The sequence below is a fragment of the Pseudorasbora parva genome, chromosome 4, assembly GCF_024679245.1.
Source record: "Pseudorasbora parva isolate DD20220531a chromosome 4, ASM2467924v1, whole genome shotgun sequence".
Lineage (NCBI taxonomy): Eukaryota > Metazoa > Chordata > Actinopteri > Cypriniformes > Gobionidae > Pseudorasbora > Pseudorasbora parva.
Window position 1 is genome coordinate 39316808 of NC_090175.1, and position 27964 is coordinate 39344771.

At 40.1% G+C, this 27964-nt stretch overlaps 1 protein-coding gene across 1 annotated transcript; it reads left to right on the forward strand.

Annotated features, from left to right (window-relative positions):
• The first annotated feature begins 823 nt into the window (after nt 1-823).
• On the forward strand, nt 824-27627 carry chrna6 (cholinergic receptor, nicotinic, alpha 6). Its single transcript, XM_067441726.1, has 6 exons — nt 824-1065; nt 16952-17091; nt 19761-19805; nt 22127-22236; nt 22414-23473; nt 26614-27627. The coding sequence occupies exons 1-6, from the start codon at nt 1008-1010 to the stop codon at nt 26737-26739; spliced, it is 1539 nt and encodes a 512-aa protein (XP_067297827.1). The 5' UTR covers nt 824-1007; the 3' UTR covers nt 26740-27627.
• The last annotated feature ends 337 nt before the right edge of the window (nt 27628-27964 follow it).

A 27964-nucleotide genomic window follows, 5' to 3' on the forward strand; every position in this document is an offset into this window, starting at 1 on the left:
TGATGAAGTAAAACAACTTTTAAAATCATCCTATCATTTCTACACTCATGTTTAAATAGTGTTTTACTTGTTTTATGCGGAACACATATTGAAGAATGTACTGTCATGTATTTTTTTGTGCATTAACAATGAATGATCACTCAAAAAAGACACAGAATACAGTAGGCTATTATAAGTGGTCCAAATGAGTTTTTCTAAAGCAATAATAGCTCAAATTTAAGTTATTTGTTGAGAATTTTGGGTGTGTGGACAGGAAAAAAGAGTGATTTCTGAACGAAATGATTTATGGAAGGGTTAATTTGATTTGTATCTTATCAATAAATGGGTACATGGACTGCTTACACACAGAAAAAAAAGGGTGTCAAAATTGTACCTTTAGGGGTACAACAGCTTGTTGCTGGGGCAGTACCCTTAAAAGGACATCTTTGTACATGTTTTACTCCTAAAAGGTGCATATTAGTACTTTTGAGTACAAATGCGTACCTTAAGGTACTACTTTGAACTTTTTTGTGGTAAAAATGGTACAAAGTTGTCCTTATATGGGTACTGCCCCAGCGACAAGCTGTTATTTTTCTTTGTACTTTTAAGGTGATTTTGTCTTCACTCACCATTCATTAGTAGTAGGACATGGAAACAAACGAATAGTAGGCCTATCTTTTCCCCCATTGTTTTTTATATCATCTTGTAGGACGTGAACGACGTCGCGATAAGTAAACGATGAAAGAAACAATTGTCATATTTGCGTGAATTACCGCTTTAAATTGCTGTGTAAAAGACTGAGTGATTGTGCGTCTCATGACACTTCGCGCGCTTGGGAAGGATGCACGCGCCCAGGGGGAGGGACGAAATGAAATCAACCTCACGCGCTTTCTGCTCACGAAAAGCACAACTCAGCCACACAACCGGGATCCGCAAACATCCTTTCTACAGTTTTTCCTTCTCGATTCATTCACAAATTTGTTGCTTTCTTTTGGAAAGGGAGACGGACTCCCTAACTGCGAAGCTCGATGAATTCTGCGGGGAGAGTGACTTTGTTTTTTCTTTTAATTGCCCTCATTACGCAAGGTAAGTTTCACTATATTCGGTTTATTAATACATTATATGAATACAATAACTTTGAAAAGTATACTTGCTCTGTTTCTTTTGTGCCCATCGACCTCATGGTATTGTGATCAAGCGTAAAAACTATTAGTCTTAAGCTGTCACTCGTGAACTAATAAACAATCATGTTCTAGCCTGCTGTCTCACCAAGTTGATTTAAGGACATTTTCTCCGTTCCCGTATTTTTTTAAAAGAATGGTTCGCCCAAAATAAAATAAACCTCGTGTTTTTTTTTTCTAAACCTGTATGACTTTCTTCCGTGGAAAACAAAAAGGGGCATGACAGTCCCATCCGTCATTTACTTTCATTGTGTAGAAAGATGCAATGAAAGTGACAGGTATTGTTTGCTTCTAGTCATTAACCCTTTTTTTAGGCTAATGACACCCCCTTTCCCTTTTCATTCCACGGAAGAAAACAAAATAAGTGAATAAGTTATGATAGATTTTTTTTGGTAAATCATCATCATGGTTTCGTTAATGCAAAAAAATAACCATATCCATTCATTAAGTCGTTTGAGCATTTTAATTTATAATCAGTTTCACATGGATACTTCGTATTTGTCCAAAGGTTAGGTATTTTGGTTTTGATAATAATCTTAAAGATTTGTGCCAAAGCGTAACATTTTAATTTAGTCAAATCCATTCTTCACGCTGTTGGCGTGCGCGCGGAATGCGGAGTTTCGGGCACATTTTCGTCTCGCACTAACTGCGGGGAATCCCACGGCTATGTTAGACAACAATGATAGCACGATTTTGTTTAATCGTTTTAAAGCCTTCTATCGGCAGAATGAAACCGGTAGGTGAGCCCAGTGGCATTGTTGTAATGAAATGCTGGTTAATCAGTTCGTTTTTCACTTTCGTCATCATCCGCATGTGCGTCAGAGCTTTGAAATATTTAAGATCCTCTCGACTCAGAGAAAGCTGTTTATCTAAAGTTTGCAACATGCTCACTTATGGTCGTGTTCATCAGTTTGATACAGGATTAAGTGTCTGCTGTGAGTTTTCCTCGAATTTGGTATGGTTTTGGTAAATCTGGATCTATATTGTAAGAAACAAGAGGCTACACTTTTTGTCACTGCCATTAATCCATGTCACTCAAGAGTGAGTCACACACTGAGGGGATAAACTTAGAAACAGGCAAACATTCAGAGGACACATAACACTGCTTTCATTCTGTTGAGTTTTCACATCGCTAAATTCTTGGCTTAGAAGAGAAGAGCTGTCTCAGGATGAACTTGTGTTCAACTCCAGCTGTATGTCATTCTCGCTGCAAGCATCCCCTCCATGCTGGATTGGTTACAAGGCCACTGTATGAATTGAGGAGGAGGGAAGAGATGGACTGAGAGATAGATTGATGTTTGGAGAAAGACACAAGGGAGGCTATATTTCTTAGGAGATATTAAAAAATATAATCCGTTTTGGAGAGTGCTATAGCTGGAGTAAGGGAGTTACACAGCATTGTGTTCCAAAGATCTTCTGTGAAATTATTCACTCATTGTCATCATTTTTTTTCATAATTTTTATTGTATTATTTTATAACTTTATTAGTATTATTTGTATTTTATTGGTAATATATTATTTTATTAAATGTAGAGTCAGGCAAGATCAACGCAACTAGTTTTGCGAAGTAAGCTAATGTATATTTGTAGTTTTAAAGCAAAAAATATGTAATTTTAAATGATTTTAGTCCTCATGAAATCAAAATTGATCGTATTTACTTTGTTAGCACATCTTACAACCTGTAAAACACAGGATAGGATGAATAGGATTAACAATTAATTTGAAAATAAATGAAATTAAACATTTCAAGTTAATATGCTGAAAATAGTTTATCGCGGTAATCTTTAATCAAAGTCTTAAAAGTTAGATTGCTTCTCAGATGACAGCAGTTTGACGGCTTAGGTTTGAAAATGCTTAACCACACCCCTCCAACCAATAGTCTGCTATGAGAGCGAGATGGACAGGAGGAGCACTGAAGTAAAAACCTGCCCTCTATTCAATATTCCATTTCACTTGGAAATACGTCACAGCACTGAAGAAAACAGACTTCGGTCTCGGCTCTTGTGGGCAAAGCTTATATATATTTAAAAAAATAAAATTATATATATATATATATATATATATATATATATATATATATATATATATATATATATATATATATATATATATATATATATATATATATATATAAAGAGGTCCAGGCTGACCTCCTGGAGGGTTTGAGTGGTTTACTTGGTGATTCAGTTAACTCTGTAGTGGACAAATTTAGATAAGTGTAAGAAACATCAGGAAGTGTTTACTTATTTTCTTCCTTGAAATACTCAATGGGAGGGGCTGTCTGCCACACAACCTCTCTTTGGTCCTTCAAGATTTAGGGAGGTGAAAAAGCAGAGTATGGTGATTCACACTCTCCCTCTTAAAGACTGGGGACTGGCTCGTCACCATCAGCAACTTCCCAGAAGCGGAAATCAGGACTGTACAGTTATAGCACTCAAGGTCAAGATGTTAACCTTAAAGACAGCTGTGTCGCAAATTCTACATCGCGATTGGTCATTAGGATTCCGGGGCATTCACATTTTGAAATACACAGGCGATTGCTAATATTAGCTCAATCGTGAGAGATGGCACTTCTCTTGCCCAGAGAACGACTTATCTAGGATTTGTTTGGTTTTTGGTCACAAGGTGGGCACAACTGTTGCCCGCTTGAACTGAGACCATTCTGCATATCCTGAGCAAAGTAAGGCTAGACCAAGGTCTCACTGATCACCATCACCAAAGAGTGTTAGTTCTCATGGGATCAGCATCCACTGGTTTCCCTTTGAGGTTGTTGCACAAAAGACCGTTTTTAGTTGTGGCTCAAAGCCAGAGAATTTTAGGGCCAATCCTCAAGGCAATAAAAGTGGTGCACCATGTTGCTTCATACATTAACTATGTGGTACAGACCCCAGTTCCTTGCCTTGGGTTCCACTCTAGGCATACCTTGTCGTCACAAATTGCTAACGACGGACGCTTCCCTGATGGGCTGGGGTGCAGCCTTAAGTGGTCGTCCAGCCCAAGGGGAATGGAAGGGTCATCAGCTTGATCGGCACATCAACTGCCTCAAGCTGATGGCTGTATTTCTGGTCCTGAAATACTTTCTCCCCCAACTGAGGAGGTCATGTCCTAGTGTGGGTGGACAATGCAGCTACAGTCTCATATATAAATCACCAGGGAGGTCTGCGCTCATGGTATCTGAACAGAATAGAGAGACAGATTTTTCTCTGGGCCCAGGACAAATTCTGTTATTCAGAGCAGTGTACATTCAGGGGTGGTTGAATGTGGGAGCAGATATACTGTCCAGACAGAAATAACAGATGGGGAATGGAAACTCCACCCAGAAGTAGTCAAGCAGATCTGGACCAGATTTTGCAGAGCGTAAGTGGTCTTTCTTTGCCTCTTATCAGACAGCGCAATGTTCACTCTACTTCTCTCTTCATTGGGTCTGGATGGGATGGCTCATATATGGCCCAAAATGTGCCTGTATACCTTCCCTCCAGTTGTTCTGCTTCAAGAAGTTCTAGTCAGGGTTTGCCAACAAAGGTCTTGCCTCTTATCGATAGCACTGAGTTGGTTGAACAGAATATGGTTCTCGGATATAGTGTCTCTCCTCAACGGCTCGCCATTGGGGAATCTAGTGAGGAAGGACATTCTGTCTCAGGCAGAGGACCCGATATTCCATCCCAGGCCCGATCTGTGGAACCTTCATGTTTGGCTCCTGATGGGCACTAACGGGACACTGGGCTTTCGCCTGCAGTTATTGAGACAATTCTAAGTGCTAGGGCTTCCTCCACTCAGAAAGCTAATGCCAATAAATGGGGTGTCTTTGAAAGATGGTGTACGACACATGATGTAGATCAAGTTAACTGCCAGGTTGTTTCAGTTCTGAACTTTCTGCAAGCAAAGTTGTGAACAATCACTTGCCCTTCCACTCCCAGGGTTTATGTGGCCACTCTCTCTCGGCTTGCCAAGCCCTGGTGGATGGGGTGCCGCTTCGGAGGCATCCTCTCCTCGCTCGCTTTATTCGTGGGGCCAGGTGGTTGAGGCATTAGTAAGAACCATGATTCCTTAATGGAACTTAGCTATAGTCCTCGAGGGTCTGGTTGAGACCCTCTTTGAACCTCTAGAGTCAGCGTCTGACAAACTTTTGACAGTAAAGCTAGTTTTTCTTAAGGCAGTATTTTCTCTAAAAAGAAATGGGATTTGCAGGCTCTGTCAATATCGCCATCCTGCTTAGACTTTGCCCTGGAATGGTGAAAGTGATTTTGCATCCTCATTCTGAATACCTGCCTAAGGTTCCTTTCTCGACAGGGCATTCTGTCGCTCTTGAAACCTTCTGCCCTCTGCTTTTTGTAATGTTGGATCAGGAGAGACTTCATAGACTGTCCAGCTCATGGACTCATGGCCTACATCCACTGCACTACCCAGTGGCATAAGTCAGAGCAATTGTTTGTTTGCCATAACAGAGGTTCTGCCGACTCCAAACAAACCATGTCCGAACCAGTGAGAACCCTGGTTCCCTTTCGAATGGGAACTTGCATTACGTCCTAGGATGCTAATGGGGAATGCCTCTGTGTGACTGGACACATTAACCAAAAATGTTCCGTTATTGACGGTAGTGACGGAAAATATCTGAAAGCCATCTGTCATTTTGACAGATTACACGGAGGGTTATCTATTTTAACTTGTAACTGTAAATCTCACCCCTGTCCAGTGTGCTCTTGCTGACTATCAAGTTAATAGTCAGAGAATGGCTTTTCTGAGTTCCATGACATTATTTAGTTTTTTATGGATGTCTTTCTGCGGTTGAAACACTGATTGAGTGATTACATGAGAGACATGATACAGATTTTGGTAAGTTAGACTGTATCTTTTAACATATTTTCTCATGTTCATTCACATTTATTTAGTTTTGTAACGTAGTAAAGAGAAAGGGATAATCGCATTCATTCAAGCTCTTCTTAGTTGAACTGAGGTGCTATCGTGATTTCTTGCTTACATTTAAATGCCAAAAAGTTTTTATTGTTTGACTTTTCTGATAAAATGGAATTTAAAAGTTGAAATTTTAAAGGGAAGGGATGGGTAATAAAGCACAAAGCTTATTGCAATTTATTCAGTGTTGGGTAAGCTACTTGGAAAATGTAGTGAGCTAAGCTACCAGTTACTCTACATTAAATTAAGCTTCATTACACTGAAGCTACCCCCCTGGGAAATGTAGTAAGCTAAGCTACAGCAACTTGAAAAAGTGTATGTGTGTGTGTGTGTATGTTCATCTGTATGTGTATGATATGCATACACAACTGTTGTCAATTTAGACTTGGGCACTTTTGCAGGACAAACTATTAATTTACAACTCAACTTGTACAAAAAAAGTCCAGTCCAGAAAGTACAGTAGCAAAATAATTAAGACCTGCTCCAAACATTACCAACATGGCATAAAACAAAACATGTAGCGCGCGCGCGCGTGTGTGTGTGTGTGTGTGTGTGTGTGTGTGTGTGTGTGTGTGTGTGTGTGTGAGCCGTTTTATGTGGTTTATGAGGACACAAATTTGTATAACTACATGGGTATTACACTGGTATTACACTATAAATGTGGTTCATGAGGACATATCAAATGTCCTCATAATTCAAATGGCCTTAAAAACATACTAAATGATGTTTTTTTAAGAAAGTAAAAATGCAGAATGTTTAATGTGATGGGTAGGTTTAGGGGCAGGGGCAGTGTAAGGGGATAGAAAATAGGGTTTGTACAGTATAAAAACCATTACGCCTATGGAGAGTCCCTGTAAACCACATAGACCAACATGTGTGTGTGTGTGTGTGTGTGTGTGTGTGTGTGTGTGTGTGTGTGTGTGTGTGTGTGTGTGTGTGTGTGTGTGTGTGTGTGTGTGTGTGTGTGTGTGTGTGTGTGTGTGTGTGTGTGTGTGTGATCTATCTCCCACACACATGAAACAAGTTTCATTCATTCATTCATATCAAGAGGTGGCCAGGCTGGACCCCGATACTTTTAACAAGAGGTGTTTATTCAAGAAGATTTTAAAACTTTTAAAAGTTTCTCTTTTGTCCCCGCGCGGACGATGCGCGTGCAACAGCGAATTGAGTGCTAGGGAAAAAAAAAACGTCAACTAGTGCGAATGTGCACTTATCAGTTGTGTTTCCAATTTGAGCTTGATCCTCAGAAATGCTTGGGAAAACGTAACATTAGCTTGTTAATGCTACCGCACTACTTGATCAACAGAAGAGCTTCGCTACTGAAAAGCTATTTCATTGAGAAAACAGCAACGCTACCACCACGCTACTGAAAAATGTAATTTAAAATTATCATTAAAATGATGGGTTGTAATAGTTATGACTGAAGTTTTGACCCTGTCCGTTAAAATGGTGGACAATACGAAAGTCTAAAGCAACATCTGATGTATAGTTATGTAGAATTAATAAAGTATAAATGTTTACTACAAATATGAATTATGTAAAAAAAAAAAAGTATAAAGTATTTTAGTGATCTTTTAATTTTATTTGTCATTGTCTGCTAACAGAACACGAATTGTAGACAAATATTTAGTGTAGTTCTACAATATTAGATTCCCTGATCTCTGAAGAGGAACATCCTCTGGGGAGGATTGCTCTTTTATCCACTCAAACACTCTTTTTCTATAGCTTCACATCTGTGTTTTGGAACTGAGGAGAGAAATCAATGAGGTTCCAACAGAGAGGGAGATTGTGGGAGGTAAACCCCTCTGCTCCAAATGAGGAGAAAAGGCAAAAGAAAGTAAACAAAAGACAAGCGAAAATACCTCTCCTCACCTTGAGAATGGGTGTAAAGGCATTTTTCTTTCTCATCCCAGCTTTGCCACCTCTGTTCCTTCTGCCTTCCTGAGGCTGGTTTATATAGATGATGTCAAGGGTCTTGAAGCCCCAGGACTTGCACAATTTGATATGTTTCTGTGTGATCAGAGGTAATGCTTCAATTCATATGTAGGGTAAAATAAGAGAAGAAGAAGTTATAATAGAAGATGATCGTTCCAAGTTCCTCTTGAGACAGCAGAAAATGTTGCTTTTTAAAGAATGGATGACTGCTCGAAATGTGAAGATTTCAAGGTCGCTTAGTGTCATTCCTCTTGCGTTCGGAATTAGTCACAAAGTCACATATTCTTTGTTCCAGATAGAAACTACACAGACACACACATGCACCACAGTGACGCATGTCCTGACAGCACCTCACACACACATACAGAAACACGCAGTCTGCTGTGGGGAACAGGCATGTGTGTGCTGCTGCAGGCTCAAGTCTCTGGGCAGCAAGGACAGCTCACCTGTCTGATTCTATCTGTAATGCTTTTCTTCCACTGACAGAAAAACACACTTAGTGTCCTACTCACTTTGAGAGAGAGAGCAGAGAGGAGTGTTTCACTCTTTCGCTTTCCCTCACTCATTACTTCTAAATGAGGACATATGTGCTCAGCATCAGTTCACGAGTGACATGGCTTTATGTGATCACAGATGACTCTTTAGTCTTTCCATCCGATTGAACATCCTTCACTATCACTGCTTGTGTGTTTCTTTGATCTCCATAAAACCAGTTTCTGGAAAATTCATGTATTTTAGTTTGGCGATATTGGTAAAATCATATCAATATATTTTTTTTTTGCGTTTTTTATGATATGCAAGATATCTTGAAATGCATGTATCTGCTCTAAAATGGCTTAAGGGTAGTAAAACGTCTCAGGTTACTCACGTAACCTATGTTCTCTAAATAGGGAACGAGACGCTGCTTGATGACGCATATGGGGTACGCCCATGGGCGTGCCGATCGTCTGAAGCCCTTATAGAATCACGCCAATTAATTGGCTGATGGCGCAGCGCAGCACATCTAGCTCATCACCTTTGAGCTATACTGGCGTGCACGCCATCTTCTCCCCAGATTTCTTTGCCGAGCAAGACGGCTTGTCGGCAGTGCGGGGAGCTTGGCAGCATGCACAGCGTCTCGTTCCCTATTCAGAGAACATAGGTTATAGGTTATTTCATAGGTTCACTTCGACGCTGCGTAATGATGCAAATGGGGAACGTTATTCCACACACGCCAAGCTAAAGCGCTGCCGCATCTGACACGAACGTCAGGTTGACCTGAATGGCTGGATTAAGCTGACAGAACATGCGAACCTGGAGCCATGTCAAGATCTAAACTATAAAATTTAATAAAAGTGTGCGGTGAGGACCATCCTGCCGCAACGCAAATGTCCTCCAAGAGTGCCCCTTTGGAGAGTGCCTAAGAAGAGGCCGCACCTCTAGAAGAGTGTGCTTTAATGCCCAGAGGTGAAGGAACTCCGTGCACCTCATAAGCTAAAGAGATAGCCTTCGTCACCCAATGTGAAATGCACTGCTTCGACGCGGCAAGCCCACGGCGGCTGGCTATGAAACACACCAGCAACTGGTTAGACTTCCTCCAACCACCCGAACGATCAACATACAGCTTCAATGCCCTAACTGGGGAAAGAAAAATGTAACCTCTCGTCCTCCGAAGACGCAAAAGGCGGAGGGTGGAAAGAATGGAGGATGGTGACCTGCGAGCGGAAGGATGTGGACAAAACCTTGGGCACATAACCCAGCCTGGGTCTCAGAGAGACCTAACTAGGGCGGGAGCAAAACCCAAGCAAGCCTACCTAACAGAGAGGGCTTGCAAATCCCCCACTCGCTTAAAGAAGTTAGAGCCAATAAAAGAGCAACTTTTAAGAGTCAGAACCCGCTCGACTCAGCTCAACTCCACTGACTTGAGTTTCTGCCTCAAAAAGGAGTCTGCCGCGAGGTACAGAACTCCGGGGATATGGACTGCCCTGAGAGACAGGAATTTGCCCTGGGCCCACAGGAGGAGACTGCGCGCATACCTGTCCAGGGTGCGCGACCAAGAGCCCCCTTGGCTATTCACATGAGACACCACCGTCATGTTGTCTGTTCTGACAATGACAATGGCTCAGGGAGACCGCTCTCTGCTCTTGAGTCTTCTCCGTCCAGATGTTGCACGCTGGACGGCCTTCGAATACTGCACCCCAACCGGTGAGGGAGGCGTCCGTCGTGATCATCTGGCGACGGAAAACGACCCTGTGCCGACACCTCTTTGGAGAAAAGGAGGGTCTCGCCACACTGATAAGAATCGAAAGCAACCTTGCGACACCCTCAGAAGGCGGTAGGGGGATCCTGTAACCGGGATCCCCGCATGTTTCATCCACCAATGGAAGGGCCACATGTGGAGCGGCCCCAGAGGAACGACCTGGGAGGCTGCAGCCATGAGGCCTAAAAGCCTGTGGAAGGCGGTCTGTTGGGATGGTAAGAACACACTCTTAACGATGTTTACAGCCAGGCATGTACTAATACTGGAAATCCGGGCAGGAGCCAGACGGGCCTGCATTGACACGGAATCCAGACAGACCCCTAAAAAGGTGGTCTGTCGGGATGGTAAGGACACACTCTTAACGGTGTTCACTCTTAGGCCAAGGGAACGGACATGACGAAGCACAGAGTCTCTATGATCTTTCGCCATCTCTCTGGACTGGGCCAATAAGAGCCAAACGTCCAGGTAGTTGAGTAGGCGGATGCCCTGGAGCCACAGCGGGGCCAGAGCAGCATCCACACACTTAGTGAACGTCTTTGGCGCCAGAGCAAACGGAAGGGGAGCAGCCTGTATTGGAAAGCCTTCCCTTTGAAGGCAAACCTGAGGAACTTCCTGTGTCGTTGAATTACCTGAATATGGAAACACATCTTACAGGTCTATCAACACGAACCACTCCCCTGCACGAACCTGGGCAATTGTTTATAGACTTCAGTGTCCACATCCAAGCCGACTGCGTCCGTATGCGGCGAGGAGGCTGCAATGACCTGAGTGGGAAACGTAAGGTCCACTGACCGCTGGAGAGAACGATCCATGTCTCCTAGAAAACGGGTAGTGGAAATGTGATCCGACGGACTCAGCGGGAGAGTGGGAGTGGTGAGAGGTTGAGCCGACCCCGCCCCTCAAGACACACTGGCGGCGAGTGTGAAGTTGGGTGGACTTGGAGAGCGGCCAGGAGGCAGGCAGAAACGCTTGCGCAGTCTGACCCAGTCCTGAACCAGCGCAACTCTTTACCCTGCCCGAAGGGTCAGGAACGACTCAGCGGAGCAGGAGCGGAAAGCTACTGCCAGGCTGCTTCATCTGCACCAAAGAGGTCTTTGTCGTGGAAAGGGGCGACCACGAGTTCCCCAAACCGTGGCAGGTGGGGGATGACTTTGGTCACTCCTGAAATTCCTGAACGGAGGGTGCTCTCTAGGCTGGGAAGGAGAGGTGCTAGAAGAAACTCTAGTTCTCCAAGGCATGAAATGCCTTTTTCCCAATAAATCCCCCCGAGAAATGGAGCGCGTTGAGGAGGAAAAACCCTCTCCTTGTCGCAAATCCCAGTGAGGTTTAACCAAGACCACCAGACCAGCCATCGAGTGCCCTACCGCACGCGGTGTGCTTAGTAGCCCGTAAGGCCAAAATCCTTGGCTATGCGGAGCTCTAAACAGCTGAAGATGAGAGGCCCTCATCAGACAGCTGAAGATGAGAGGCCAGTGTGTCTTAGATCGCCGGAATGGCGGAATAACCGCGCTCCACAGAACCAACGAGGATGGTGAAGTGAGTGGCTACCGTATTAGAAGGCGGGCGGAAAACAGCTGCTTTCAGGATCTGGAGACCCAGTTGTGCAGATCGCTGAAAAAAAGCAGTTTCCTTATCAACGTGCGATACGCACTAGCACATTTATAAATCTCTCATCGAGCTTAGAAGATTGCGATTTGTGGGAACATAAGGCCAATTGATCGCAAGCTTCTCAGTTGCACGCGAGGCGCGTCGACGAGCAGCAAAGGCCACGCTTTTTCCTGGCCGCCAGGCGGGAAAGCGTAGTCAAACTAGACAGGCCCGAAATCCTCTGAGTTGGACGCTGTTTTAAGCAAAGTGTAAGCCAGGCCGAAAGAAACGGTCTCACGTGCTTCCGGGCTGGGGAACAAATAGTTTCGTGCGCGCATACAAGCGGAAAAACTTTGTAAATGCGCGTGCTTGGGAGAGGGAGTGAGAGAAGGGAAATAGCCCATTCACACTCAATGTCCTAGGGCTAAACATCCGAACCCCAGGCCACGGTCGAGGAAGGCCTAGCTGCCTCAGACGTGCGGCGGGGGAATCAAACGGTTTTAAAATACCTCTTCAAGAGGGAGTATGTAGCGATATTTGCATTTCGAAGTGCCCTGAGCCGCCTTACGCACGTGGGCAGGCCCATATACATAAATATATAAAATAATATATAATGTATCACTTACCATGCAGGTCATCACTCGAGTAGAGCAAGTGCACGGCGGGGCAACAACGAAACTCCATCATATAGTTCACCAGTTAGGAGAACAAAGTTCCGCCATCCGTGGCCGTTGAAGTATTGAAGGAGAAAGATGTTTAAATCCAGTTTTTAAGGGTCAAATAAATCGCACAAAGGGAGCGATGCTACTGCTTCGTGAAGGCAGAGAAATCTGGGGAGAAGATGTATAGCTTAAAGGTGATGAGCTAGAGGGGCGGCGCTGCGCATCAGGGCCCATGGGCGTACCCTATATGCGTCATTACGCAGCGTCCAAGTGAACCTATGAAAAAGAACAGCAATTATTGGTGTGCTAAAGTTTTTTTTTTAAGTCTCTAAAAAAATCTATCTTTCTAAGTAATTTAATTTGATTTTAATTTTAATTTATATTGCACCAATAGAACCTTCCAGGTACGCCACGATATGACTGAAAAGGGCACTTTCAGGACTCAGGGTTCAGCCTCCCCTGAGCACGCTTGAGGTTTCCAGAAAAAATAATCCTTATTATATTTCTCTGTTAGTGGAAGGCGGAAGTACACACACTGATCACAGAGAATGTCAGGTATTTTATTCTTTCCAAAAAAAAATATTTCAGTAAAGAGGGAATAAATTCCATGGTGACTCATGCTCATGGTGGCTTTTTTCTATGTAATTGCAATTTTAATGGGCTTCAGTGCAGAATCCAGTGGACCAAGTCAAATGTGTTGGGCTTAACTGTTATGAACTGTAATTTTAATGTAAGTACCGCAGCTATTTTTGATCATAGCCTCCATCCTCATTGTGGACACTGATGGCTTTCTTGCAATTATGATAATGTATGTAATTTCTGCTCCATTCTAACATTTCTGTCAGGACTACTATCGTCAAAAATGATTGATTGACTTTTAGCATACAGTTTGGATTGCCAGTTTGGTTTTGTTCTGGACAAGAGTTCCCTGTGCATCCATACAGCCTAGAATGGATAAGATCAGGGAGAGCATCAATAACCCCCCTTAGGGTAAACAGAACAGAACCAACATAATGTATTGCAGACCAATAATTTTGTCTGATTCAAGGGGAATCAGAATACCAAATCCTGACTGGACGAGAAGAGGAGCTAGGGATGAAGGAGGGTAAATGAGCTCTGGAGAAACGCAATAGCTGCTGATATTACGGGAGGAGCTTATATATGTATGCTGTGATAGGCGTCGCATTCCAATAGGTAGACATGATCAGCTGACAGTCAGCTGATCCGAGCTTAATTAATGTGACCTGCCAGAACAGACACTACGCTTGTTTTTAAATGTGAATTGGACTCTGAGATGGAATAAATGTGCTATAATTTCCAGATTTTGTAAATAGTCTCTTGGATTCATAACTGACAGTGTTTATACAAAACATTATCAATTAGCTAATAATTTCATTATTTGCAAGTTTTAGTAAATGCTCAGAATCCTCATTCACCAAGGGCACTGGACAATTGTATAAAGAGTGAATATTCTTAAAGAGATAGTTCACTCAGATAGTTCTCATCCTCAATTTTTTCCAACCCTGTATGCCTGTATTTTTATTTTATTTTATTTTATTTTATTTTATTTTTTGTGCAACAAAAAAAGGAGATATTTGAGAAAAATATCTTTGTCAATACGATGGAAGTCAATGGTAACCAAACCTGTTTGCATACCAACCTTCTTTGCAATATCTTCTCTTTTGTGTTCTTCAGAAGAAATACAGCCATACAGGTTTGGAATGGTATGAGGGTAAGTAAATCATGACAGCATTTTAATTTATTGGAGAACTATCCTTTTAAGTATCCCACTAGGGTCTGCATAAGAGTTCAACTTTGAGACTTTTTGGTCCTTGCGGACACTGCTCTACTTTAATTTAAAAGGGTTATCTTAAGCTTGATGGGGTTCAGAAAACTAACTCTAAACTCTGTTTTGTATCTTATTCATTTAAGTGAGGGTTAAGTCCGTTTAATTAATGGAAGCAAGGCCTTGCTATCCTTGGCTAACCCCATTAACAGAGGGTGCCATTGGAGAGTTAACTAGTTGAAGTAATTAGAAGAGAAAAGTTAAATGAGTGCCATACACACATGAGACAGCAGAACTGAAATCTTTAAGTGCCCATGAGTGTGTTTGGGGTGTTTAAAGTTCACAGTATTTGGCTTTTCTTTAAGGTTCACTGCACTCACTCCTATTCCATGTTTGCTAAAGGTTTTCAGAAGCTACTACTGCACAGGAGTGTTTGCAAAATGCAAAGTCAAATTATGTAGCAGTTATATCACTGCTATTTTGTTATTTCTTTAAACCGTTATTTCTTTAATGCAATTAGAAACACTACATGTTTCACATTTTTTCTTATTAGACCTGAATTGCACAAAACATAAATCTTAAAAGTTTATTTGTTGCAACAATACATGGGTGTTTTAAAAAAGGCGTTATGGGTATATTGAAAGGCTACAATTTAAAAAAAAAAGTAACAATTTACACACTATTGAATATTTGAACATTGTATTTTAGCTGAAATGTAGATAAAGTATTTATTAAAATAGTGATTGAATTACAACGGATGTTTGACAGGACAGACTTCGTTCACAGACAATATTATAATATTGACCTTCACACTCATTTATATTTTAAGAAAGATATTAATAACTTATGTTAATGTCTCTAAACAGTGCATTTTGCCCTTTGCACAAAAAGCTAATTAAATAAATGTATATAATAGAAATCTTATGTATAATTTATTATAATTTATACATTTATTTATTTCTAAAATTGATTTTATATGTTAAATATTTCTTTATTGCCTATTATCATTCGAGATATAGCTCTGTTATCTCATTAAATATTCAAATATAATTATTTAACTATCATTTATGTCATCTTTCAATATAGAAAAGGAAAAAGTTGAGGTGAAAGAAACATAAGCTTCTAAACATTGCTACAAAATTTGAAAGCCACATTTTGCATCAGTTCAGGCAAACCTTATATGCGAATGCACTACTTGACTACTATCATCATCTTTCAAGTTCAAAGTTACAATCTAACTATAGTAATCCTACAGTATGAAATTGTATATCCCATTTTTAGAAAATACCTATATTTAAGTGTGACCTTACCTTGTTCTTGACTCTTCTTGTTTTCCTTCAGACTTGTTTAGCTCCATCAGACTGGATTATTTTAAAGTGGTTCCATCTTCCACATGACTACACCTGGCCTCTTTGGTGATAGTTGACGATGACCGCTAACCTTGAGAGCTATGTTTGGAGCACTTATAGTGTTTAGCAGGACTTTGGCTCTGACCCTAAAGAACATGCTAAAAGCAAACAGAGTAAACACACTCGCTCATTATAAAAAAAATTAAATAAAAAAAAAAATAGAGTGAGGGGACAGTCAAACACAAAAATATCACAATTTTTCACTGGCATATACAAGTACAAAATGATTTGCCCATTTTGGATTACTGATGATTGCAGACAAATGTGCTTAGGCTCTTAACATAACCACTTTAAAGGGTTATAGTTAAATATCAGCCCATTATATACTCACCTTCAAGTCATTCTAGGTGTACATGACAGTCTTCTTTCAGACAAATAAAATCAGAGTTATATTAAAAATGTCCAGGCTAAACCAAGCTTTATAATAGCAGCTGTGACTGTTGCTCTGTAAATAAAAGTACCATAAAAGTGCATCTATCCATCATAAAACGGCTCCACACAGCTCTACATTCAGTAAAGGCCTTCTGAAGTGAATCGATGTGTTTGTGTAAGAAAAATATCCCTATTTAAAACTTTATAAAGTAGTCTATATAGTTTCCGGTGAATCATCTTCTGTATTCAACTTACAGTTAAAGTGTAATGCCTCACAGTTCAGAAGGCTTACGCTTTTTCAGTCTAGGGGGATAGAATATACAGTACAGTATTGGTAATAAATTGAGGTACCCATGAAGAAACAAGCTCATGAATAATACAGAATGAATTTTATTTTTTATGTAAAAATGCAGAAAGTTTTCTGTGATGGGTAGGTTTATATGGAGACATAATGTACAGTTTGTACAGTATAAGAAACATTATGTCTATGGAGAGTCTCCACAAAGATAGTGAAGATAGTGTGTGTGTGTGAATTGAGTAAATATTTTGTACAATAATTATCATTTATATTATTCATATAAATTCAACAAATTTGGCTTAAATCTCATTTGCTTTCCTTAAATTATAGATATCAACCGTGTTCTTTTGATTTGCTTTGTTTATTAAAAACTTATATCAGTCAATCACTTTTGCTAACATTAACAGATTGCATTCCCGATTACGAATATTATGCTGCATGTGTCTCGTTCTCTGTATTTGCTACTTCGCCATCCACTCTATAATGAATGAAGTCTATCCCTGGGTCCCTCCCAGTGCACTGCATGCTTAAGTAGATTTCTGTTCCTGTACAGTATGTGTGTGTTTATCTCTGTATGTGCGTGTTTGTGCAGATTGTTTATCATCTAAAGGAGAAGACAGGCTGTTTCGTCGTTTATTCAGGAGGTATAATCAGTTCATTCGGCCAGTGGAAAATGTGTCTGACCCTGTCACTGTGGAGTTTGAAGTCTCCATCTCACAGCTTGTTAAAGTGGTAAGAAAAAGTGTCCATGGTCTCATTTCTTTCATTTGTTTATCCAGACATTCGAGATGTAAATGTCTCTGTAAAAATGTTTCTAGGCCTGTGGCCAGTATTACTATCATTACATTATATATTGATTTGCTAGTATTAAGGTTTTTTTTTCTTATTCTTTTTTATATATATATATATATCAATATCAGTATGTATTGTATATGAGTTCAGATGCAAAAGCCTCTAAAAGCCACTTCGTTCAAAAATTTGAAAACAATACTGAGTGAATGCTCTCCACATATACAGTTGTGGTCAAAATTGTTGGTACCCCTGGTAAATATGATCAAATATGGCTGTAAAAAAGAAATCTGCATTGTTTATCCTTTTGAACTTTTATTTAAAAAAATCACAAAAATCTAACCTTTCATTGAAGTAAAAGAATTGAAAATGAGTGGTAAAACATATTATAAAATAAATGCTTTTCTCCAAAACATGTTGGCCACAATTATTGGTACCCTTTTATTAAATACTTTTTGCAACCCCCCTTTGCCAAGGTAACAGCTCTGAGTCTTCTTCTATAATGCCTGATGAGTTTGGAGAACACCTGAATAGAGATCAGAGACAATTCCTCCATACTGAATCTGTCCAGATCCTTCAGATTCTAAGATCCATGTTAGTGCTTCTTCTCTTCAGTTCAGCCACACATCTTCTATAGGGTTCAGGTCAGGAAACTGGGATGGTCATGGCAGAAGCTTCATTTTGTGCTCAGTGACACATTTGTGTGTTGATTTTGATGTTTGTTTTAGATCGTTGTCCTGATGGGAGATCCAACCATGGCCCATAATAAGATTGCTAGCAGAATCCATCAGGTTTAGATTTTTTATCTTTTGGTATTTGCTAGAATCCATGATACCATGTATCTGAACAAGATGTCCAGGACCTCCAGCTAAAAAATAGGCCCACAACATTAAAGATCCAGTGGTATTTTTAGCCGTGGGCATAGGGTACTTTTAATCCCTGTTTGCACCAAACCCATCAGGTAGATTTGCTGCCAAAAAGCTATTTTATAGTTTCACCTGACCATAAAACCAGGTCTGCTTTGACTTTCCAGTCGTGTCTGACCACTGAATATGCTGGTCTTAGTTTCTGGATGAGCGAGAAGGACAATTTCATGTTCCTTGTCACCCTGGTGTGCTAAAATTTTTAAATATTAATGTAAATATACTTCAGAGATATTTTACTCATTTAAAATTCTAGGGTTAACAACAATAATAGCAAACATTTTTTAGAGAAAAGCATTTATTTCATAATGTGATTTACTCCCCATTTTCAATTATTTGACTTAAATGAAAGGTTGGATTTAAAAAAAAAAAATTCATAAAAGATCAAAAGGATAAACAATGCAGATTATTTTTTTACAGCCATATTTGATCATATTTACCAGGGGTACCAACAATTTTGACCACGACTGTAGTATAAGTTCATAAAAAACTTTCACTTCAAACCCTCTAAATCCCAGCCTCAGCCCATTCAGAAGCACTGGTAATTAGGTTTGAAGCCTGACAAAAATGCTTATTTAAAGAAAAACATCAGAAGGATTTAGAGGCTTTTGCATCTGAAGTCTTCATATTTAATTGTGTATTGCCTATTTTTACATTTAGATTACATCTGCTAACACTCACTTACATTAAAACAATAATTTAATAAATTAAATAACATAAATGTAATGTGTTATCTTTAGCCAATCTTAATATGAATATCCATTTTTTAATAATGCATATTTGACTTTAGAAATCTTTTGTTATTATTTGTCTAAAAGATGGAAGCCTCTAAAACATCCATTACAAATCATCCTATTGTTAAGCATTATAAAAAAAGAAAATTCAAGCAAAGCTGAGACATGTTTGTCAAACAAGATTCAGAAAGGTCCAAATTAAACCTCCTAATAAAGCTCTATATACGTGTTTTTTTTGTTGTTGTTGTTTTTTGCTAGGATGTAGTATAAGATTATTTTCTCTGCAGGTAGCTTTCTGTGAGTGGAAGTCTGTGATGTTTTCAGTTGTTGTGAGGGCTTTTTGTTTCATTTACTGTGGTCAGAAAGAGCAATTGAGTTAAAAGCCTTTGCGCCCCACTGTTACAGGATGTAATGCAGACTCTGTGCTTTCCCTGGCGTCATACAAAATCAGCATGCCTCTTAAAACTCCTGGATTAAATTTCCACTTCACCAGGGGAAAGCGGCCAAGATTATCATCACACCTTTATTCTTGTTTCACAGAGACAGACACCTGAGAGATTAACAAGTCATAACCCACCACTCTAGGGAACAGAATCCTGGATTATAGATTATACTCACTCTCAGGATTAAGGATTATTGCTCAGCAAGCAATTATTTATTTTTTTTGCAGATTTTTTGTAGTTAAGATGCAGAAACGATTATCACTGTTGAGGGTAGTGTGATGAATGGCATACAGTGTGCATTTGAAGCTAGAAGATGAAATGACTAATGAAAGTACTTCTAAATGTTAGCCATCCAAACCCTTTTTCTAAGGTCTTGTCAGATCTCTCTTTCCCACTAGACAAGAACTGTACTGATTTTATTGCTAGAACATGTTCCATTCTAAATAATAGAGGATGGCTGTCTTTTTTCTTCATGATTGTTTCTGTATCTGCCCATGTCTTCCTCTCTAAAGGATGAAGTCAATCAGATCATGGAAACAAACCTTTGGCTGAGACATGTAAGTGATGTATGTGTGCAGCATGTTGGCCTTGTGGATGTGTTATTGTCAAGACAAGCATCTCATCTTCTTAATTTCTTCTTGTGTCATGAATGTACTGTGACAAGAAAATGTGTATAGCATAAACATTCAATAGGGTGGTGATGAGTAATGCAGGGAAAGAAGAATAAAGTAGATATATACATGGAACAGATGAGTAGGTAGAAACAGGATATTGTGGAAGAGAAAGGTTGTGTAAATAATGTAAAACGGAGAGTTACTTTAGCGCAGTTGCTATCTCCAAATCGAATGGAAAGAAAGAGGTTAAAAAGATGGTAATATATGTGCAAAAATAGTTTAGTCTAACTAGGTCAAACAAATTACATTGTTTTTAATAATCAGCAGAATAATAATAAACTAATGTTCTGAAAAATAATTTCACAGTCAGCAAAGATTTTTTAAAATTGTTTTGTTAACAACAAACAACACTCAATAGTCACCCTATTTTTCACCCTCTAAGTATGAAAAAATACATGCATCATATGAACTCATGAATATTACGGAGCCCCTCAAGGGACATTGTGGTGGAAAAAAATGTTGCAAAATGTTGCAAAACCTGCTGCGAGTTCGGAGTGTAAACACTTCCTGTTAAATGTTCCGCTGAAGTGTACAGTGCATTTCGGAGGTTAGCTGAATATTTTTCATAATGCAAATCATAAAAATTATGCAAAAGCACATCTTATCAAACTAAGTGTTGTAGTATGAGCAATTGGAGACGTTTGATGTGTGAACTGAATTTGGAGACACTCCAGTGTGTAACATTGAAGTTAATGATGTTCAGTTACTATTTTTGTAGTAACACTTTTCGGATTTTGACTTGTTTCTCATATTATAAGACTAACGCTCTCTACTGTCTAAAAAAGTGTAATTTATGTTTTAAAGGAACACTGCACCGTTTTTAGGAATAGGGTTTATTCAACTTCTTTCCTACATTTATATATGTGGGCAAATGCATTTTTGTCTCAGTGCATGCATTGTTTTAGTTTAGCATGCATGTCCCGAGTAAAAGTGATCCCCCCAAAAATCACTCACCCAATTACTTCTTGTGGCCTGCGTATTCACAACAAGTACAAATGGTGATGCAGATTAAGCCTAAGCAATTTCCTAGGCAGATATTGACTTATATTATGGGGAAGCAGAGGCGAAGCACTGCTACTTGGGCACAGAGATAGCATGCAACACATTGCCATCTCTCTACAGCTGGAGGACGTGAGGATGAAAGCCGTGATATCTCTGCGCCCAAGTAGCAGTGCTTCGCCTGTGGTTCACCATAATATAGTCCCAAGTAAATATCTGCCTAGGAAATCGCCTAGTCTTAATCTGCATCTCTATTTGTACTCGTTGTGAATACACAGGCCACAAGTAGTAATTAGGTGAGGGTTTTTTTTTGGTCAGTTTTACTCGGGACATGCTACCTGACAACATAGGATTCCATTCATTATGCTAATCTAGCAAGCGGCGACTCTGCCAGACTAAAACAATGCATGCACTGAGACAAAAAGGCATTTGCCCACATATCTGTTGGAAAAAAGTTGAATAAGCCTTATTTCTAAAAACTGTGCAGTGCTCCTTTAACAACATTTAGCTCACAAGTTATTAATACTAAACAGCTAGTGTTTACACTCTGAACTCAAAGCAGGAACGCAAAGTTACTTGGGGGAACGGAAAAGTTATGCAAAAGAACTCCATAGCTTTCGGGGCTCTATACATAGCTTTATGTCGAACTTTTTAATTTTATATAGAAAATAATATTGCACATTTATTAGTAATAGGGTTTATAATGTGTGGTTAGATATACGTTTCAATTCTACAGTAGTAAGTAAAAGATGTTCCTGCATAACTGCTGAACTTTCTGCTTAAATTAGCATTTTTGGATTATTGCAAATTTTTCTTGTGTTAAACCCTTTAGTATTGTACAATAAGCCTGTGCAATGCCTGATAACAGTATCTCGATACCATTGAACACAGAGAGATCAACAGTATCAGCAGTCTTAATAAGATAACTCTACACAGACATGCCAACCAGCCATGATATGCACACAAAATGGGCACAAATTCACAGCTCTGGAAACACACCACTGTACACATTTACAGCTCTGTATACACATTTGATAATAAACGGTAATAGACAACATACCTGCTTGAACAAAAAGGGTGCTTTTTTCCTCTTGCAGTTGTGCACACACAAAAAAACTCAAAGACTTTTAATGACAGGGTTTAGATGAAAGATGTACACACATCAGTGTAAATGCCAGATTTAACCTTTAGTGATTTTGTCATAGATATGGAATGACTACAAGCTGAAGTGGTTACCAGCAGAGTTTGATGGAATTGAGTTCATCAGAGTCCCATCAAATAAAATCTGGAGGCCTGACATTGTACTTTACAACAAGTGAGTTATGTATTCCAACTTAACATACAGATACTAGAAATTTTGTAATTAGGGGATATTTTCTGGTTCTTAAATTGTTTTGGAGCCAAACGAGCATCATTAAAGCTAATATTCTGAGGGGTTTAGTGTATTAATGCATCAGAGTTCATACAATTCAAATGTACTTTTTTCTGACAGTGCTGTTGGAGACTTCTTGGTGGAGGACAAAACCAAGGCTCTTTTGAAATATGATGGAACCATCACTTGGGTCCCTCCTGCAATCTTCAAATCATCCTGCCCTATGGACATCACTTACTTTCCCTTTGACTATCAGAACTGCTCAATGAAGTTTGGTTCCTGGACTTATGACAAGGCCAAGATTGACCTGGTTCTCATTGGCTCAAAGGTCAACCTTAAAGACTTTTGGGAGAGTGGAGAGTGGGAGATCATTGATGCACCCGGTTATAAGCATGACATCAAGTACAACTGCTGTGAAGAGATCTACCCTGACATAACCTACAGTTTTTACATACGTCGACTGCCCCTCTTCTACACTATCAACCTTATCATCCCCTGCCTCCTCATCTCCTTTCTGACAGTACTCGTCTTCTACCTTCCATCAGACTGTGGCGAGAAAGTGACATTGTGCATCTCTGTACTCCTCTCTCTCACTGTGTTCCTTCTTGTCATTACAGAAACCATCCCCTCCACCTCACTCGTGATTCCTCTGATAGGCGAATACCTTCTCTTCACCATGATTTTTGTCACCCTCTCCATTGTCATCACCGTCTTTGTATTAAATGTGCACTATCGCACCCCTATGACCCACACTATGCCTAGCTGGGTACGTACCGTCTTCCTCCGAGCTTTACCCCGCATCATGTTCATGCGCCGGCCTCTCGATCCATCAGAGTCCTCTGGAAAAGGAGGACTAGAAATCGGGAGCTCGTCTGCGACTGGAGCGGGACGAGGAGGAGAGGGAAAGAAGAGGAAAAATAGCGGATCTCAACAGGGAGCAATGAACTCTTTGGAATTTGGGGAAGGGAAAGCAGCATTAGAAGGAAAGAAAGGGGGATGCCCATGTCACCCAATGAAAGAGGCAACCGAGGGGGATTGTGGGAAAGTGAGTCGTCAGTTGAGTCCACAGGCTATTAACACAGTTGTGGCTTTCTCTGTGGTGTCACCAGAGATCAAACAGGCTATTGAGAGTGTGAAGTACATTGCTGAGAACATGAGGAGCCGCAACAAAGCCAAAGAGGTAAAGAGGTTCCTATTCAGTCAATCCACTCTGTACAACACATTGACTATGACTGTTTGGATAAACACACTGTCAAAATTTGATTCCCCTGCCAACAAATAACATTCATTGTCATGTAACTTGACTCCATTTGCAATAAGACCTTTTTCCTCACAGAGTAGGTTTGTTTCACAACTTTTGCAAAAGTGGAAGCTGGGCAGCAAACTACACTTTTGCGTCTGCTTGGGCTGATGGAACCTATGATAGTAGTAGTCAGATTAGTCTTCCTGTTCGTCAAGCTTTTCATGGCTTGGTTTTGTCCAGCCATCTGTGTATAACCTGGTGGAAGTGACATCTACAGCCACATGGAGGTAATCCCCTTCTTTTTACACAATGAGTTCCAGTGGGCATGATTCTGTTTTATCATGCAATGACAAAAGAAACTGGGATTGGGCACCATGTACAGTGTCTGTTAGAGGGATGTGGCTGGTTGCAAAAGCCATACTTACTAGAATTACTGCTGGTCTTTGTAGCCCTCATACATTTTTATCTAATACAGAATTCTTAGTATGTTCTGATCAGAACAGAAAATGCAACTACTGTGTCTTACATAAGTCAAGGAGTGCCTCTGTCGAAAGCAGGGATGGACCTCCTTTCCAGGAGCGGAACCTTTGTTATGGGACTAAAAACTTCAAAGGGCGAAACATAGATACCCTATACCAAATGCATGCCTCTTTGAATAGCACAAAATGTAAGGTGTCTTATGTTTTTATCCATAACAGATCAGTGGGCTTCACTCAGAAAAGATGCATCCATGCATCGGTGGCCCAAGACTGTTCATTAATGCATTATTCACTGTCAGCATAATGGTATGCTGACATCATTAACCTTCTAGTAGGACAGCCTTAGTGTTTCCTATTTGCTAAAATTCTGATTACCCAAGCATCCCTAGCTAAAGCGTGGGATTTGAAGTCAGTGTCGTGTGCTCAGTGTTGTTTTTTAGAGCTCATAATGGTGAAGCCTCTGCAAATAGTTTTTATTATTATTTTTCCTTCACTCTGGAAGTCTAGAAAACTTTCAGCATGTCATATGGAAATCTGTGGGGTTCCCCTTGAGAAATGCCAGGTGCCTCTAACTATTCAGACTAACTATTCAACTATATGTCTAAGACCTTTTCAATTGTTAAATCAACTTTTGCCAATCCGGCTCATTGTACAGCTCAGTCTAAGCGACGTCTTTCTCACTGAATTGTGGAAGCTATCTCTTGGCACATAACAGCCCGGGGGTTTGCACAGTCATTCAACTCGTGGGATGGCTGTTTCCAAGCTGTCGTATTTATTCCTGTTCTATATTTGCTAGGTTCATCAGGCGTGAGTATTTGTCGGAGTCAATGTATTGCACAGAGTAGAGCGACTATATATAACTATGAATACATAATGACTGTCTCAGAAGCAGGGGGACGATGTTCAACACATCACAGCATAGCTATGGTGAAGAGCCATGAATGTTGGGAATGATGTACGCAGCAGTATTTATATTCCTGTCAGGTAGATGCAGGCACCCTGTGTCACTGTGTGTTAGTGGCTTTTCAGGCATGTATTTCAAGTGTGATTTCCAATAGTCAACGTGTTGTACCTTGTTATAACAGTAATTATATGTTTAAAGGTGGGGTAAGTGCTTTCTGGTAACCATTGCTGATATTTCAAATCACTAAAACAAACAAGCCCCTATCCCCAAAAGGGTCTCGCCCCTATTTTGATAGCCCCAGAGATACATAACGTAGGCAACGATTATAGAAGATAATCCAGGCAGAACTAATCCAGGCCGAATATTCATTGAAAAAGTCACCCCTTCCATCACAAAACACAAACCATTCTCAACAACACCTACACATAGTACACAAGCACAACAGTCCAACTAACGACATATTACAATTATGACCAGATTAGAGAGTTATAGCGATCACAAAACACAAACCGTTCTCATGACAGCTCTATAGTAGCTACACGACAGTCCAGCTAACGACATATTACAATTATGACTGGATTAAGGTTATATAGATCATGAAAAGAGGAAACAAACATTAGTTGTATAGTATCTTACTTGTCGGACACATTTTGTGAGCTGATATTTGAAAAAGGAGATTTAGATGCTTTATACGGTGTGGAAATGAACAGGTCTTTATCATCGCTGAAGTGAGCCACAATACGATCGCAAATGGACAAACAAGCGAACATGACACACAAGCATATTTAAGCATAAGCCAGCATATATTAGTTCTCAGCTAATGTCCGTCCTGTGTGACTTGTGTGTTTTAAATAATGACGTGCACTGAGCGGGTACTCTCTTCTCACCATCATTAGTAGGCACGCCCCATACCTGCTGATTGGCTACAAGTTTGTTATTGGACTCGGCCCGAGTCCGTTTTGTAAAACGGTTTTGAAATAACACTTACCCCACCTTTAAATGTACCTTTACTCACATGACAATACATGCTGTGCCATTGTTCCATCCACTTGTCCATTTAGATATCATAATGCCTGCAAAATAAAGATCGTCATTGACCATGGGAAAGGTGCCCACTTAGTGTCTGACTCAAATTCCAATATCATGCCGCGTTTTGATTGTAATGTCCTCAGAAAGGCAGGTTATACATCACAGACATCAAGCATACAGAGAAGACTCCGCTACTCTCAGTGGAAATGTTTACTGAGTGCTTCACTGACAATAAGTGCTTTAGATCCCTCAACGGAGACATCACACTTTGATATGGAAAGTCTCACCACTTCATCCTTTATCTTCACTCTTGGCTGAGAGCTTCACTACTGAATAACATTAGCATTGTAAAGTGCCCAGTGCCTAAATATGTGGAGGGGAAAATGTTTCGTACAGCTTACTGTATAGTAGTAGCACAATTTAATTTTACTTACCCGTGTTTAGTGTTAGTAAAGCATTCTGGACAGACAACAGGCCTGCTTTTCACTCATTCCCATCCTCATTTTGCCATTTTCTCTTCAATTTACCTTGCCTTGACGTGCTCTCATTTTTCTTCTTTCTCTCATTTTCTGCCCTTGTTACCTCTAACCTCTCTTTTCTTTCATTTATTAACCTTCCATGTCTCTTCTTTCTTCTCTGTTTATTGTGTGCCCTTTCTCTCTTAGGTGGAGGATGATTGGAAGTATGTTGCCATGGTGATTGACCGCATCTTCCTCTGGGTCTTTGTGCTGGTGTGTGTGCTGGGAACTCTGGGACTTTTCCTACAACCTTTAATTGGCTTCTTCTCGTAATTAACTATGAAACGCAGATGCCAGCTTCCCCGTTCTAACCAACAGTTGTCTGAGTCAATGACATGCACCATATTTAATTGTGCTCCTTCACTACCACAAAGCTCTATCAAGACTATTTACTGGTTTCCTTACGCAAAGATAGCTAATCAGGTGTTCTGTTTTCTCCCTGCCACTAATCAGTTTAAGACTTAAAGACTGCCTTTCTAATCACCTTCCATCTTGAAGCACTGAAATGTCCGTAAGGAGACTGATTGATGATTCTGCGTCTACTACTCACAATTACATTACACTTACAATTTCTGATAACACACACACAAAAAATATGTGGTGTTTTATACCAAACAACATGTCCGTCTCCTATCAACCAACTACTCAACAGTCACTCAGGAAAATCTGCAACAGGCTGTGGTGGTGTTTTCCTCACCAGTGGGAATAGAGGAAATCCAGTTTAAGCACAAAGAAATGTGTTGTGTAGATTAGAAAAACGAAATCTTAGAGGATAAACAGTGAGCCGTGTGATTATGGGATGAAATTAGTCAAGAATATGGGTTACCTCTAAATAGCTTTGAGTTGTAACATGGCTGCATTCCAGAATAAAAATGACTAATCAGGTCCCATTTATGCCAAATAATTTGTTTAGAATGAGATTAATTAATCCTTTTTTTCCGCAGTGTCTCATCCCTATGCACGGTAAAGAGTTATTTTTTTTTCATTTGAAGCAGATGTATTGACCATGATGTCTAAATCCATAACTGTTTTAGTGCTGTGCAGGCTATTAAAATGGCTGCTTTCCCTCCCTCCTTTTCTTACTCTCTCTCTCTCTCTCTCTCTCTCTCTCTCTCTCTCTCTCTCTCTCTCTCTCTCTCTCTCTCTCTCTCTCTCTCTCTCTCTCTCTCTCGCTCGCTCCATCAGATACATAATCCCCTCTTTAATATCAGCATTTCAATTTTTTTCCACTTCCACTTGTCAGCGTCTGACACTTTTGTAAAACATTTTTTTAACTGATGTCTTTCAAATAAAAATAAGTTCTTTTTGTTGTACACTATCATCTCTGTCCGTGTGTTGAACTCAGCGAGCAATGAGTGTATACGTGGTGTATGACTGGGAAATGTAGCGTGCGTCTGTAAAACGCTCATGCTTATCTTGGCCCGGCTGCTACAGCAGAAGTTGAAACTGCCTCTGGTTTTATGATTGGTTTTAGTAGTATTAGGCCTTTTGAAGTAGC

What these genes read in the sequence shown, in the direction of transcription:
- chrna6 (XM_067441726.1), top strand. Translation starts at nt 1,008, where the DNA reads ATGAATTCTGCGGGGAGAGTGACTTTGTTTTTTCTTTTAATTGCCCTC. An exon ending in TCTCACAGCTTGTTAAAGTG is followed by an intron (nt 17,092 to 19,760) that starts GTAAGAAAAAGT and finishes TCCTCTCTAAAG; the next exon opens with GATGAAGTCAATCAGATCAT. An exon ending in GACATTGTACTTTACAACAA is followed by an intron (nt 22,237 to 22,413) that starts GTGAGTTATGTA and finishes TTTTTCTGACAG; the next exon opens with TGCTGTTGGAGACTTCTTGG.